Genomic DNA, 17,415 nt, shown 5'->3' on the forward strand with positions numbered 1-17,415 from the left:
TTACCACACGATGCCATCATAGAAAGCATTTTAAAAGTGAGACACTCACAGTTGGCGTAACACCCACAGTATTAGTGTGATGCGAACTGTGGAGATATATCAGTAGCAACGGCACCAACTCACCTGCAGTGAGCTGACTGCCTACCCAAAGTCCCCTTCTCCTCTAATAGCAAAGCCCTGAATCAGTTTATCACGTCTGCCTTTCTCCCCTAGGAAAAATCCACTGGTGTATTATTATTATAGACTCCTTTTCCAAGGACTGGTTTAGAGCAATGTAAATGTTATCCAATCCGGTCAATGAAATGTGAAGAGATGTCTTCCCTGAGAGCTTATGGAAAAGATTTTCTCTCTCTTAAATGCACAAGAAGTCTCTACCCTCTCATGTTAAACAGTGTCAAGTCTTCATGATGCCTGGAAATACAGCAACTACCCTGCAATCAATAATGGAGTTCATTTGAGGAGAGCATAACGACAGAGGGCAGGAAGAAAGAATTCTGGGTCCCTGATGAAGTCACTGAGCAACTGAGTCAACCAGGTTAGAAACCATCCCTACCTCTAGCCTTTAAAGAAAGAATCCCCAATATTTAGCTATTCTACATTAGGTTTCTTGTTTTAACCAAAAATTCTACAACAGTTTTATTAAGTATTTCTCAATATCATCAGACAATAAGCTTAATTGCTATATTGTAATATTTTATTCAAAAGACTTCCATTTTAACCATCTGTAAAACATTTAGCCATCCATTATTATTGGACTTTTAACATTATAAATTTCACTTCAAGTGGCAGAAGGAACAAAAAATATGTGATGGGACTTTCGGCAGTATATCTTAGAAGAGATATTCTAATAAATATTTGTATTAAAGATGAAAACCATTACCGCACACAGTGCCATCGTAGTAAGCATTTTAAAGTGAGACACTTGGAGTATGTTTAGATCGTCTCCCATCCTGTAGTGAGCTGACTACAGGTGAGTTGGGAAACCAAAAAAGCCACCATCACTAACACAAACAAACAGAATTTACTAGGCATGTCCATGTTTTATTTTCTTTAGGTGTTTTTCTGGAAAATTACATTTTCAAGGAATCAGCCCTTACAAACAGAGCTAATTTTTCAAAAAATAAAACCCAGTATCTAGATTCTCAAAACTTACAAAACCAACTGAAAATGTCTGGTTGTCATGCTCAAGTCAATTTCACATCACAAGTAATCATCTATAACTAATTTCAGTAGGCAAATTCCAATTCTAAATATTACTAATGATTACCATTGTTATTCTCAACTGTGTTGACAATTGTCTTATTGCTGAATTGTTCATAATACATTTTCTTTGGCAACTTTATTAACACCACGGGACAACTAAAGGTCTGGATTAACTTAGTATTTCAAAACTTCATTATAATTATTTAAATGTAAATGCTAGACTTAAATTATTTAAATTTAAATGCTAGATTTAAATTATTTAATTTTAATAAAATTTAAATTTAAATGCTAGAATAGGAAAGCCTCCAAACATGCCTAATATAACAAAAACAAAAATTGCTAAATAATCACTACTAAAAGCATTTCCATTGTATGTACAAGCATATAGTTCAACTTAACTTTACCAACAAAAATATAATTCAGCTCCAATTCTCTATCAGACCTTCTGTGATAAAAAACAAAAAAATAAATGGAGAAAGTAACATCTGGGCACCTGTCAAATTTTTATGGAAGGTTGTTTTGTATAAATTTTAAATGGCCTAAAATCAGACAGAATGTGAATTTTTCACTATAATACTTTATAAACTTGTACTTTTTTTTTTTTTTTTTGGATGGAGTCTTGCTCTGTTGCCCAGGTTGGAGTGCAGTGGCACAATTTCGGCTCACTGCAACCTCTGCCTACTGGGTTCAAGCGATTCTCCTGCCTCAGCCTGCCAAGTAGCTGGGATTACAGGCACATGCCACCATGCCCAGCTAATTTTTGTATTTTTAGTAGAGACGGGGTTTCACCATGTTGGTCAGGCTGGTCGCGAAATCCTGACCTCGTGATCTGCCTGCCTTGGCCTCCCAAAGTGCTGGGATTATAGGCGTGAGCCACCACGCCCAGCCTAAACTTGTATTTAAATTATATATTGATAGCTTATTCATTTTTAATTCTTGTTCCATGGAATAAACCTATTTTTGAGGCTTGGCACAATATTAACAAGAAATTTAAATAGGAAGCTCAAGTCCAGAAGTTTAACTAAAAAATCTTTTCTATATATAATAAAATCACCAACTTAAATTACAAATTGCTTCCACTAAAAATTATCACTCCAAACTTCAGAAAAAGTAAATTAAGACAGGTTATGGCAAAAAGTGCACTGTGAAACAGGTTCACATTACAAAGATAAATGATAAAGGTTAACCAGCAAAAATTCAAAAAGGCATATATGCAAACATCTGTATGCAAACTTTCATGAATAAGATATAAGAAATGATTCATTTCGCTAATTTTATGTACAGCTTGTATACAATTTAAAACAAGTACAACTGAATATGTTTCTATGTAAAAGCCACAATAAAGTTAAATGAAATACTAAATAAGTCTTACAAATTGGTCTCTTAGGAGTTCTCAAAAGAATTAGTAACTGAGTAATGTTATTCTAAGAAATACCCTCTTCTTGATCTATCATTTCTGTTTTAACTGAAAACACATCTGCCAACATATGTTTTGGAATTTCTGACCCTCTGACTTTCAAGGCATAACAAGCATTCTCCACTTTGGCCAAACTTTGTTTCAAGGTATACAGCTTCTTAGAGACCTCGTAAGGTCCAGTGTTGCCAATGAATGAAAACCCATCATAAACCTGACGTAAAAACTGGCTCACTTCAAAGGGGGTGTCAATGTCCCCATTCCCCACACTGTTAATACACATCCGCATCAATTCTCCAGTTAAGTCAGCCACTCCCAGAAGGTAATCGACAGGTGTGACTCTCAGTCTCCAAGTACCAAACTGCTCATCCTGTGTATCAGAAGAAGGCTGGTTTAAAAAAAAAAACAAAAGACTGTGAAAAAGAGTGAATATAGCATGTATCACATTTATTATAGAAGTACAAAATCAATAGCAAATCAGTCATACTAATTTTTTCTAAATAAAATAAATCTATTTTGCTTAATAACCATTTGGGATGTTACAGGAGGAATCTGTGCCCTGGGTAGTGAATTGAACCATATGCCTTCAAGATGCTTTTGAAATGTATCATTATGAAACCAACTATTTCCAACTCCACTTGACGTACAAAATAAAAATATTCTTAAACAAGGCTTAATAACTTTATTGCAGGACAATTACTTACTTAAATGGAAAATCATACGGCCCTCCAAGTTTGTGATCCATTAATGTTTTTCTAAGTTGCTCAGTCTTTTTCTGGCCTCTTGCCTTTCCCTACTCAGCACTGACCATCACAATTTATTATTCTCTCACTGCATCCTCAATTCCCTTAGACTGCTGTATTTTCTACTGCACCTACCCAGCAAAAACAGAATCCTCAATCAACACTAAAATCTACTCATTAGTCCTTTATTCAGGTGGCTGAGTACCACTCACCAAGTTAAAAAATGGTAATCACAACTGCAGAGTTTTTACCACTACAAATTACTCTCCAATCCTTTTACTTATCATTAGATGGTTCTCTCTCCAGCCTCTTCAAACACGATTTCAAACCTTTCACCCTCAGTGCTCTACTCAAATCCCAAACCTCTTCACTTTCAGTAGACAAGCTTGCGCAACTTCACTGACCTGGTCTCATTTGCCAGCTTACCTAGCACAATTTCTCGCAACTGCCTTCATCCCTACCAAAAAAAAAATATTTATATCCACAGCCATCTTTACCTTCTATCCTCCAGTCTCAGATGATGAGTTGTCCCTCCTCTTGTTTGAGGTTAACTCTTCCAAATGACCTTGACCCATCTCCTCCCACCTCTTCCAGGACCTTGCTTCATAAGGTGTATGCCCTTGGGCAAGTTATTTCATCTCTCTAAACCTCAGTTTCCTCATCTGTAAAATGGGATAACAGTACCTACCTCAGAGGTTTATTTTAAGGATTAAATGAGATAACATTTACCAAGTTCTTGGCATAATGCCCAACACAAAGTAAATATTCAACAAATGCTAGCTGCTATCATGATTACTATCATCATGAAATCTCTCTCCACATCAATTTCCCTCTATTGAATTCTTTCTGGCAGAGACAATGCCTAAATTGCTATTAAAAGACTGTATGTATAAAAGGGTAGTTGAAGTTTCAGTTACATCAAAGGACATTTTAGGTAGTGGGAACTACAAAGGTGTGCAGGTAAGAATTGTGCATTTGAGGAACTAATAATTCTTTTGATTCAAGTTTAAAGGAAGTTACATAAATGCAAGCTGAGAAGAGGGAGATAGCTTTCTTAAGATCACTCTTTGCTATGTATCTAATATATGACTCCTAACACTGAACTCTGCAGAGACCATCTGGTGCAACGTCCTCATCGTTTAGCATAAGAAATCAGGCCAGAGAAACATCACAGGTAATATGATGTTGAGCTATGGGAATATGATGTTGAGCTATGGGAATATGATAGCTAGTTAGTGGCACTATTGTTTCCAATCTATTTTTCTGCACATTTGAAATTTTTTCACAAAAAGTTTTTTAAATAAAGATTACATAGTTTTGACAATATTCTCAACAGGCAAGTAAGAGCAAAATACCTTTCCCAATCAAATTCCCAGAATTTTCAGCACCACGCATCTTTAGCACTAAAACTTATTTATGAACATAGTCTTAATTTGAAACGTGTGTATGAACATTATAGCCCCATAATCTTAAAATAATCTAGTACCTAAGTCCTGAAAACAGTACTCTGACTCTCAATTTTCTGGCCTTTTCCCCAATATTTTCATTTTGAAACAGAGAGAACTTGAAAGGAAAGTGTGGAAACTTCCCTAATATTATGTGAGAAGCAGGGTCAAATAGGCCTGCTTTACTTCTTTGTGTAATTCAGTCTACACTATACGAATAAAAAATATGAAGAAATGTTACTTCTCAAAATAAACTTCCTCCTTAATACACTTTATATAATTTAAAAAGTTAATACATGGCTTCCTTAAAGTAAGTTATACCTGTCATGCCAAATTAGTCTCATTTGTTTTAATATTTTAGCTGATATTCAAGAAAATATTATTTCTACAGTGTCTTCCATCTCCTGCCTACCTATCCTGAATATATGGTGTTTTTAAAAGTGATTTTAAAAAGATAAAAAATATGAAAATTTAAAAATTTTATTTAATTTGATCTTTAAGTGTACTGGTATCTCTGAAAGTATCAAATAGTCAATACAGCTTACCTTATTGCCTGAATGTTATATCTTGAAACCCAGAAGGAAAAAAATAGCATTTGTTTAAAAGTCAAACTGCAAAGTTTTTTTTCTTAACTCAGAAAAGCTACATAAATTTCAGATACAAGCATTATTGAGTAAATGATTAACAGCTCTCACTATATAAAAACTACTTTATAACAGCAAACTACTGAGCACTCCCGTGTCAGGTGCTATATACAATGTATATTACGTGTCAGGTGCTGCTGTATATTGCCTAATTAATAACCTTTAGGTCAAATCCTTTAAAACAACCCTTTGAGGTAGGTACCTGATGCAAGGGATCCCTGTAGCACACTGTGAGAAGTGCTGGGAGAGCAGACAAGGGCACAGGCTTGGATTCCAAACCTAACTTCAAATCTTAGCTCTGCTACACTTTTTAGTTGTGTGGCTTCTGGTAAGTTACCTAACCTCTCTAAAAGCCTGTTTCTTTCTGTGTAAAATGAGAGTAATAATGCTTACCACATACGGTTAATACAAAGATTAAATAAGATAGTGCTTACAAAGGGCAGGTGAAAAATAGAGAGTAAAACCAAAAGAGGACTTACAGTAAGCACTCCATAACGCTTTAGGTAAAGAGCATTACTTTCCCAATATGGCCAGAGTTGTTCTTGTTCTATCCACTAACTGAAATATTTAAAAAGACCATTTCCTAGTTGAGACTCTACAAAACCACACTTTAGAAAGAACATTCCCATCTCAGTCTTAGCATAAGCCAATAAATCTACTAGAATCATCATACTGTTACATAAATTATATCATAAATTTGAAATAAACTTTAAATTCTCACAGTTTTATTTTCTTTCCCATTGTCGTCGGTCGTAAATATCAATTGTTTATTAATTTCATCCATACTAATTAATGATCGTGTTTTGATGAAGTGTTGAAAAGAGACAGCTTCCACATATTCCTGTAGTCCTGAAAACACGACAAAGAAAATTAACTCAGAATAAGCACTTAATTAGTAAGAATGTCATAATAAAAAACTTCAAATTGATCATCATCTAGCTCAAAAAAAAAGCTTAATGGATGCCTACTATAATGCCACTACTAGACTAGATACTTGGAATAGAAAGAATGGCATGGAGGCCGGGTGCGGTGGCTCACGCCTGTAATCCCAGCACTTTGAAAGGCCAAGGTGGGTGGATCACTTCAGGTCAGGAGTTCGAGACCAACCTGACCAACATAGCAAAACCCCATCTCTACTAAAAATACAAAAATTAGCTAGGTGTGGTGGCGGGCACCTGTAATCTCAGTACTAGGGAGGCTGAGGCAGGAGAATCACTTGAACCTGGGAGGCGAAGGCTGCAGGCTGCAGTGAGCTGAGATCATGCCATTGCACTCCAGTCTGGGCAATGCGAGCAAAACTTCATCTCAAAAAAAAAAAAAAAAAAAAAAAAAAGAATGGCACAGATGGTGGGAACTGCCACTGAACAAAGCAAACATTCCTGTGACAGCTCATATATAAATTTTTCTTTCTACATCATAAGTCATTAGTCTTAAAATTCTACTTTATCCTACAGAGAGAAATATCAAAGATTTTTAGGGTTTTTTTTTTTTTTTTTTTTTTTGAGACAGAGTTTTGCTCTTGTTGCCCAGGCTGGCACGATCTTGGCTGACTGCAACCTCCGCCTCCCGGGTTCAAGCAATTCTCCTGCTTCAGCCTCCAGAGAGTAGCTGGGATTACAGGTGCCCACCCCTACGCTTGGCTAATTTTTGTATTTTTCGTAGAAACGAGGTTTCACGATGTGGGCCAGGCTGGTCTTGAACTCCTGACCTCAGGTGATTCGCCCACCTCAGGCCTCCCAAAGTGCTGGGATTACAGGCGTGAGCTACTGTGCCCAGCCAGAAAAAAAAAAATTTAAGAGTTTAAGTAATAAGGATTTAAGAAAAGCCTATTCTTGCTGGGCGCGGTTGGCTCACGACTATAATTCCAGAACTTTGGGAGGCCAAGGTGGGTGGATCACCTGAGGTCAGGAGTTCGAGACCATCCTGGCCAACATGGCGAAACCTCGTCTACTAAAAACACACAAAAAATTAGCCGGATGTGGTGGCAGGAGTCTGTAATCCCAGCTACAGCTACTTGGGAGGCTGAGGCAGGAGAATCTCTTGAACCTGGGAGCCGGAGCTTGCAGTGAGCCAAGATCGCGCCACTGCACTCCAGCCTGGGGTACAAGAGCGAGACTTTGTCTCAAAAAAAAAAAAAAAAGAAAAGCCTATTCCATAAATTTTGATAGACTTTAATAAAAATTATACAAATTGATTTTTGTTGTATTTTGCTGGTTAATGAAGCAATGATTCAAACAAATGAGACACAAAATTAAGAATCATTTGGGCCAGGCATGATAGCTCATGCCTGTGATCCCAGCACTTTGGGAGACTGAGGCGTATGGATCACGAGGTCAGGACATCGAGACCATCCTGGCTAACATGGTGAAACCCCGTCTCTACTAAAAATACAAAAAAATTAGCTGGGCATGGTGGCAGGCACCTGTAGTCCCAGCTATTCGGGAGGCTGAGGCAGGAGAATGGCGTGAACCCGGGAGGCGGAGCTTACAGTGAGCCAAGATAGCGCCACTGCCCTCCAGACTGGGCGGCAGAGCAAGACTCCGTCTCAAAAATAAATAAATAAATAAATAAATAAATAAATAATTTTTAAAAAACAGAATCATTTGGATCTTTCTTAAAGTTTTAATAGGCAAAATCACTTTAAGTAATGTAGGTAAAAATGTCAAAATACTGTTTATCTCTTAATAGTTCAAAATGGATCTAAGACTAGGTAACTCCTTTCTGCTTTGGTAGTTTAAACAAAAAAGAGCTATGTAATACAGTTTTGTACAAGATAGAAACAACTCTTGAAAAGTAAATTTTGGTAAAGATCAAAATGTAAGTATAGTTTTAAAATTTTTTATATAAATGTAAAGGCCACACGTGCAATTTTGTTACATGTCTACAGTACTATACTTTTCCAAGTGTTTTAAGACAACTACATTCTATAGCCACAATTTTCAATATTATTTTATTATGTCTTAATCTAAAAGGTGATACATGGAAAAAGCATTTCTTAATTATAATTATTGTTAGCTTAAGAAACTTTGTCTTTTTAAGGGTTTGTTGTAAAAACAGCAAGAGAATACATTTCTGATTATGCAAAGAAAACTCAGAACTTAACAGGATCATAATACTTAAGTTCTCTAACATTTTTTATGACAGAGTCCTGCTACTTACAAATCTCCCCGACCTGACACTACACTTCGGGTCTGCCGGCAACAGTGTTGGGGAGGCTAATAGCTATGGTATCATCACATCAAACACCAGGCAAAGGTCAAGGATACCAGGGAAAATGGGTGACCCTGGTTTTGGTAGCACTAAGAGTAAACTTAACTAAATGAAAATATCCCGACTCATTCTGAGCTGCAAATGATGCCCAAATATAGGTCAGAAGGGATAATTTGTTTAACAAACTATAATGTTCTGAGCAATTAAACATTAACAAGATTAAGTTTAACAAAAGAGAGGATGTCATTTATATTTATAATTTAAAATATTTTTATTAAATGTTTAATTTTTTGAATTATTAGTTTTATGGATAGGTGACACCATCCAGTTCCCCCCTCAAAGAAAATCGCTGTTATTTCCTTCTAAAGATACTTCACGCACACAAAAGCAAACAGCAAAACGTAAAGATTAATAATCACATCTCTATGCTCTAATGTGGCTAGCCTCTTACGAGCTAAACAAGAAGACATGCACAAAGATTTACATACAAGGATGTTTGTCATTGTAACAAAAAAATTTTTTAAAGTTAGAAGACCAGTAATAGGTGTATCACTTGTCAATTTTTGTCTCTTACTTCCATTATTTCAGAAAAAAGAGGTAGATGCTTAAAGCATGTCTCCTATGCCAGCTGGCAATATATTAAGCGTTGCTGGTACAGGGTGCTAGGTGCTCAAAGAACTGTAAAGGAAAGAGCTCTCTGCCTGGTTCTGCTGTGCCCCTCTTCACAGCCCTCTGAGTGTGGGGCAGCCAGCATTTCACGGTGGCCAGCAGCAGGTAGTACCTGCCTGGGGACAGCTTCTTTTGTACTCCAGAGAATGCCTTTCCAGTAAACCGCCTCCTTGGGCAGGGAATTCCTTTCCATGGCACTTCCCATGGACAGCTTCCCAGAGGTTCATCAGCACAACAGCTCAGCAAATGTCTCTGCCATCTGATGGGCCATGCCCACACTCTCCAGCATGGTCTGGACCTCATCCTGTGAAGGGTGAGGGTGGGGTTCTGCCAAATTTACTTCCTTGGGTGCTCTGCCTCTGCCCTAGGGGTAGAGGCTGCTCACTCTATCTGAGATTCCAGTACTCTTTAGAGTTCTCTTTTATAATCCCCTATACAGTTAATAAGTCTGTATGTTGTATTTAACTTTCCCTGTTCATATTACTGTCTAATTTCTGTTTCCTGTGTAGACCCTGATGAATACAATAGGGAATTAGGAAAATAAATAATGGTATTACTTCTTCAGCCCTATTACCTATAGAAGGTGTTCCATTTTCTGTAGCCAGTCACTGTATTAGGTTCAGGATCAAGATTCAGTACCAGCTGGGAGCCTCAGATGAATTTTCCCTTTAACGTACTAGGTGTTCCCACTTTATGTTCTATACTGAATGCTTATAGAAATACTGAAACATACTCAGATCTGTCCTATCCATAGACCCTATCTTTCCTCTCAACTATTGCTCCATCTCTCTCCTTCTCCTCAGAGCTAAGTTTCTTGAAGTAGCTGGCTATATCATTTCCTCAATAGCTTCATCTCACACTTCTCAACCTACTTCAGTCTAGCTTGGGTACACCTCTAAACCAAAATAGTTCTTGCTAAGATGACCATAATAAATAAGACTAATGGATATTTTTTCCATCTTAATCTCAGGAGCATTCAGCATTTTGGGCCACTTCCCCTCTTTAAACAAGTTTTCCTTTGATTCCTTTGACAGCATCATCTCCTGATTTCCCACTTTTCTATCTCTCTAGCCACGTCTTCTTAAGTCTCTGCCTCTAGTAGTCCTAGGCTCCCTCCAGTTCATCTATACTTGGTTTCAAGTAACCTTGCTGTCCTTAAACTTCACATCTCTGGCCTACAGGCACACATATCCAAATGAATATCTGACACCCTTATCAAAGATACCTCAAAATCAACACTTCCAACAATGAACTATCTTCCTTCCAAACCTGGTTCTCTCAGTTTTGCCAATTCTAAGCATGTCCTGGTCTCTCCCCATCTATTCTTGACCTCTTCTCATCCGTTCTCACACTGCAGACTGTTTACCTTTTTAATATGTAATGATGACCACATCATTCCCCAGTTTAAAGCCCAAATAGCTTCCCATGGCGCCCAGAATACAGGGCAAAACCATTAAAGTAGCTTATAAGACCCTGCTTAATTTCACCCCCACTTACACTATCAGCCTCAATTCACGCTATAGTTAAGTCATAACTCACAAAGGCTTACATTTCCAAGATGGGTACATAAACATATGTCTGTATGTATGTTGAGCAAAAAATAGCACTGCTTTAAATGTCAGAATCAAACACAACTGGCAAGGTGCTTGTCTTACACATGGCAATAGGTAGGGAGGGAAACAGTATAAAAACTAAGACGGTGCCCGTTGAAGGCAGTACACAATATTTTCCTGAGCCTTGAATAATACTAAATTCAACAAACGGGATAAACAGCATTACATGGGAAGGGGGCTGTCATTCTCCCCACCCCGCCCAATGTAACACTGTTTATCCTATTTGTTATTTTTAGTATTATTTCATATGTAGCTGTTGATAAGACCACAAACACTTTAGCAACAACATACCACCAATATTCTGTATCATTCAGCAGTGCCTTGTTACAGAAGCAAGTAGCATTTCTGTTTGGCTGCCATATAGTTTAATTTCAATAAAGTACTTTTTTTTTTTTCATATTTCACTGGAAGAATAGTTCAAAATATTCCAAATTTTAAAAGTACCATAGAGATCATGGCATCTAGTACTTTTACAACTGAGGCCCAGGCCTGGAATTTAGTTGTACCTAGTTGATTTTACTAATTACAAATTATTTTTAAAAATAAATTCACTAAAACCATTTTCCATGCTTTGAATTGACTCATGGACAAAACAACTTTTTACAACTAATGAAGGTGAACAAACTTTTTTTTCCATTGACAAATGCATATTTTACCATATAACTGTCTCCGTAATTGTCATCTTAGTTCAATAACATTCATTCAGAAGCAGTAGTTTTAAAAATACTACTTTGCTTTTTGATTGCCCATTGTTTTTCTTTCCCCTCTTACATTGTGGAACTACGAAATTTAAAATTATTCATCTTTTCTTATCCAAGGCTCTTTGGTCCCTCCCCTCAACTTAGCTCCATTTCTACTCTTGCATGTCCAAAAACTCCTTAAGGACTGTATTCAACAAACGGACATCTACCCTGGAACAATATCCTTAATTATCACAGAGAACCTAGGAAAACAGGAATTTCAGTCTTTCCTTGAGCAGGAGCAAACTCTAAGACATGCTTTTACTCCGATCATCTCTGTAAGCCAAATACTGCAATACAGCAGGCAATATTTGTTCCCAAGAAAATGAATTATGGCATCTTGCTTAAAGAGCTGAAGTGGTCAGAATTCGTTTGATTTTTTTAAAAATTAGCAGTTTCATTTTATTTTTTCTCTGGTTTTTTTATTGTGGTAAAATAAACATAACATTTACTAGCTTAGCCATTTTTAAGTGTACAGTGTAGTGGTATTAAATACATTCATAATGTACAACCATTATTACCATTCATCTCCAGAATTCTTTTATTAATCTTTCCAAAATGAAACTCTGGACCGAGCATTTCTTAATCTAACTCCCCATCCTTCCTCCCCTCAGCTCCTGCCAACCACCATTCTACTTTCTGGTCTCTACGATTTTGACTAGTCTAGGTACCTCATGTAAGTAACAAATATGGTATTTGCCCTTTTGTGATTGGCTTATTTCACTTTGCATAATGTCTTCAAGCTTCATCCACGTTGTAACATATGTCAGAATTTCCTTCCTGTTTAAGGCTGAATAATATTCTGTTGTATGCATATATCACATTTTGTTTATTCACTCATCTATAGATAGACTATTGAGTCACTTCCACCTTTTGGCTTTTGTGAGTAATGCTGCTGTAAACATGACTATTCATACCTGTTCAAGTTCCCGCTTTCAATTATTTACGGGTATCACCCAGAAGCCCTCAACAAAACTTTTTAAAAATAAAATAATAATTTACTAAGTCTTGAATGTCTACTACATGTAAGAGTATGGATCTGGAACTTTACATCCATCTATTTAATGCTCACTAATGCTCACTATTGTGTGACTGTATTACTATTCTTAATGAACAAATTGAGGCACAGAGAAGTTAAGAAATTCAGCCAAGTCACACAGTAAATAGTGAGTTTCTAGAATTCAAAAGCTCACACCCTTCCCACCTTACCTACTTCTTTACAGTCATCTCCATATAAAACATACCCATTTTTCTCAACATTTTTCCCCACTAAATTCCTGGTTCAGCTTTTCTCCATGTTTTGCTTAACCTTATTCTGTAGTCTTCCAAACACACTATATACTTTCATGATTCCATGCCATTCTGTTGACTGTGAAGCCTTCTCTCACATCTTTCTCTACCTACAACAATAGTTTAAATGTTTTAATATACCCTAATCAAGGTGGCACTTGTCTCTTCATTCTCACAATATAAAACTTATACTTCAATTAAATGTTTCAGTCAGTTTTAGATTACAAACAGCTGTCTGATCACCTATTTTGCACCCTAGAACTCTGAGGGTGGGGACAATGCCCAGACGACTTTGCTCCTTGGCCCTCTCCCAAAGATAGAAACTCATATGTACAAGAGACTCAACTGTTTTCCATAAATTCCTTCTAATAATCTGTTTCTCCTCACCAAAGTCTATGAAACTGTAAGTGCCTCAACAAACAAAACTATTTTAAAATTAGGTATTCAATTATTCAGTTGTACTTAATTTATAATACTTTCTAACAAGATCAGAGTTCAAACTGATGAAGAGCAGAATCTGAGGTCTTGATTTATTTTTTAATAGGGAAAAGACAGAATACGGAATAAGAGTCCTCAAACTTTATCTTTGGTGTCAATCTCTATTAAACGTGGGTAGGTGTCAGATATTTAATTTTCAAGCATATCTAGTCATTATTTCAAGTACATCTAGTCATTATATAAGTTGTCCTTGAAATGTGTTAACAAAAGTTACTTCCGAGATGAGGTGGCCATTTTTGCTCCATAGAAATTAGGTTTCATGGGCCGGGCGCGGTGGCTCACACCTGTAATCCCAGCACTTTGGGAGGCCAAGGCGGGTGGATCACCTGAGGTCGGGAGTTTGAGACCAGCCTGACCAACACAGAGAAACCCCGTCTCTACTAAAAATACAAAATTAGCCAGGCGCTGTGGCGCGTGCCTGTAATCCCAGCTACTTGGGAGACTGAGGCAGGAGAATCACTTGAAACCGGGAGGCGGAGGTTGTGGTGAACTCTCGCCATTGCACTCCAGCCTGGGCAACAAGAGCAAAACTCCGTCTCAAAAAATAAATTAAAAAAGAAAGAAATTAGGTTTCATGCTATAACGTCGAGAAAGTTCAAGGACATCTGGCCCAAAACACTGAAAAGCATTTTTGGTCACATGTAGGTAAGAGGATGTTTAAACAAGTTATGTTTCAACCTGATAAAAAGGACATCCGCTATTTTCAGTGAATAATCCCCAAGGTGAAAATTTTCAACGTACTGCCGTATTCCATCAAACAATGCCTTCCCCTTCTGTCTTTGCCTTGGATAAAATCCAATTAGAATTATTTACAGAACCAGCTGCCAGTAAGAGAGAAGTCTGTATGTCGCTTTTATGTAAATTGTTATTTTTTCCCTTGTTCTCCTATTAGAACATGTAACAGGGAAACCCAGTTAAAGGCTTCTGATTATTTTTACATATTCCTTTAATATTTAAACAATATGCATCCAGTTCAACTCTCCACCAAAAACTATATATAAAGGCCAACAGATATGACACAGGTTTCACTATAAATTTGAACCTCACATGTCTCAATTTTGTTTCTTGGTTTTTAATGCTTTTTCAGAAATTGTTTAACATATGATCTGGCAATTCTGCTCCTAGGTATATACACCCAAAGGAGCTGAAAGCATATATTCACACAAAGACTTGTAGGCAAATACTAACAGCAGTTATTATTCACAAAGGCCAAAAAGTGGAAACAACCCAAAAGTCCACCAACTGATGACAGATTAACAAAATACGGTATATCCATAAAACAGACTCAAACTCAGTTACTAAAAAGGAATGAAATACAGATACATGCTATGACATAGCTGAACTCGGAAAACATGCTCAAAGAAACCAGACACAAGAGGCCATATATGGTTTGATTCAGTTTATATGAGATATCCAGAATAGACAAATTCATAGAGACAGAAAGTAGATTAGTGGTGACCGGGGGCTAACCCTGGTATTAGAAGGGGGAATGGGGAATGACTGCTAATAGGTAAGAGGTTTCTTTTGAGTGTGATGAAAATGTTCTGGTATTAGACAGTGATAAGTACATAACCTTGTGAAAATAGTAAAAACAACTGAATTATTCAATTTAAAAGGGGTAGTTATGTGGTATGTAATGTCTCAATTTTTAAAAATTGCACTTAGAACTAATTCTCTGAGTACCACATGAATTTTTAAAACAAGTTAACATCGCCACTGCACTCCAGCCTGGGGGACAGAGCGAGACCCCGTCTCAAAAAAAAAAAACAAAAAAAAAAACAAGTTAACATCACCAAATCAATCACTGAAATGTTAAAATGAAATCAGATTTACAATGGATTCACAGGCCACTCTGCTAAAAATCTACTTTCAAATACACGAAGTGTACATTGAAAATAAATATATCTATATGCCTCAGCTTTGTAAAGTATGTGTGCTTATACTACCAACAGTAAACTCTAAATAGAATTCCACTAATTTGAATTTTGTCTGAGTAGGGTTTGTTTTGTTTTGTTTCAGACAATCTGGCTCTGTTGCCCAGGCTGGAGCGCAGTGGCACGACCTCGGCTCACTGCAACCTCCGCCACCTGGGTTCAAGTGATTCTCCTGCCTCAGCCTCCTGAGTAGCTGGGATTACAAGTGCCTGCTGCTGCACCCAGATAATTTTTGTAGACAGAGTTTCACCATGTTGTCTATGCTTGTCTCGAACTCACGACCTCAGGTGATTCGCCCACCTCGGCCTCCCAAAGTGCTGGGATTACAGGTGTGGGCCACCGTGCCCGGAATGGGTCTTTTTTTAAAAAGAGACATGGTCTTGCTCTGTCACACAGGCTGGAGTGCAGTGACACAATTGTGGCTCACTGCAGCTTCAAACTCCTTGGCTCAAGCGATCCTCATGCCTTAGCCTCCCCAGTAACTAGGACTGCAGAGCAAGCAAGTATGCCTAGCTAATGGCTTTTTTATTTTTTTTACTTTTTTGTAGTGACAGGATTTTGCTAAGTTGCACAGTCTGGTCGCAAGTGATCCTCCCACCATGACCTCCCAAAGTGCTGGGATTACAGGTATGAGCTACCACTTCCAGCCCTAAGCAGAGTTTTTACATTAGCACTGAAGAACGGGTATTGAGCAAATTGGTGCCACTGAGTTTTTATCCAAAATGAAAATAAATGTTAAAATTTAGTACAATATTACAGATTAATTTTGCTAAATTCAAGAAGAGTTAGGAACAAATATTTGTTAATGGTTATATGTCAAAGTAAGAAATGCTTTCCATAAATGTATTTTATTTAATTTCCAAAAAATCCAGGAGGTAGCTATTAATGTTCTCATGCTAAAGAAAGAAAGCTGAAATTCAAATAGGTTGTACGCTTTGTTCCAAGATTACAGAGCTATGGAATATTAAAACATAAAAGCCCAGGTCTGTCTGATGGCAAAGTCTATATCTTTCTACTTCACCTCACTAAGCAAGTCTTATCTCTTATAAGGAGACCTCACAGACTAGAAAAGTTAATACCAATCTGGGGATCTTCTAAAATTGACTTTCCTAATACCAAAGGACCACATTCTCTTCCTATCTTGCTTAATTCTTATAATAATCATTTAAATAACTCATCTGCACTTTCAACTACTTTGTCCCTTGGAGTCATATTCCAGGTATTTGAACAGGAATATAAAGTGCTATATAAATAAATATAAACCCCAAACTTTAAATATATTTTTATTTTCTTAATACACTAAATTATATTTATTATAGAACTGCTTACCAAGTGACATAAAATGTAACCAATTATTCCTCAAATCATTCTGGTAATTCTCAAATCATTTCTTAATTTGTAGATGCTGTTGGAAAGGGCTTTTGATTTGACTTCCCTTGTCTGAGCCATGATTTGATATGGAGAGTATCATCACACTCTTCCTATGACCTCCTCCATTAAAATGACGGTTATCAGGCAACTGGGTTCCTGCCAATGTAGGGGATTCACACAGGCCTGCCCCCATTCTCAGCTTCCAATTCCCCCGACCATTCCTTTAGTCTCTGCTCCTCTCTCATCACACTCTCCCTCCCAACCAATGGGGGATGAAGGGAGTAGAAGAGGAAAACGAAGGAAGGAAGAAGAAAAGAAAGAAAATCTGTGCTCTCACTTGCTGGGATGCCTGCAGTCCTGTGATGGTTATCAATAAGGCTCCCTTCCCGCAGACTTTTTCCCTTATGTGCAGAGACAGCCACTTCTCTTTCCACCGGGGGGCCATGCCTCAAATAAAGCAATGCTTCTGAACCCACCTGAGATTATAAATGCAGCCTGAGAGAATATGGTCTGCATGAAATATCTGTTTATATCCCTGGTTCCCAGAAGAGTTATCAGACACTATTTGCTTTTCCCCTTAAGGCACCTCTTCTTGGGGGTTTACAAAGGAAGTCCACAGCTCAAATGCACAACACAAAACC

The 17,415-nt window shown here is 37.3% G+C and overlaps 1 protein-coding gene across 2 annotated transcripts in view; it reads right to left on the minus strand.

The window, feature by feature from the left end:
• Positions 1–676: 676 nt before the first annotated feature.
• The window catches only part of TSNAX (translin associated factor X), a 38,705-nt gene continuing 21,966 nt past the window's right edge, over positions 677–17,415 (minus strand). The window contains exons 5-7 of one of the 2 annotated variants that reach the window (XR_006697866.3): positions 6,171–6,298; positions 3,858–4,022; positions 677–3,005 (exon numbers count right to left, since the gene is read on the minus strand). Coding sequence is in view for 1 of the 2 variants with exons in the window: in XM_045391784.2 (XP_045247719.1) it covers positions 2,628–3,005; positions 6,171–6,298 (506 nt within the window). In the remaining variant the exon portion in view is untranslated. The remainder of the gene's footprint in view (positions 3,006–3,857; positions 4,023–6,170; positions 6,299–17,415) is intronic. The other variant, XM_045391784.2, reaches the window with a different exon arrangement.

This window comes from Macaca fascicularis, chromosome 1 (assembly GCF_037993035.2).
Source record: "Macaca fascicularis isolate 582-1 chromosome 1, T2T-MFA8v1.1".
Lineage (NCBI taxonomy): Eukaryota > Metazoa > Chordata > Mammalia > Primates > Cercopithecidae > Macaca > Macaca fascicularis.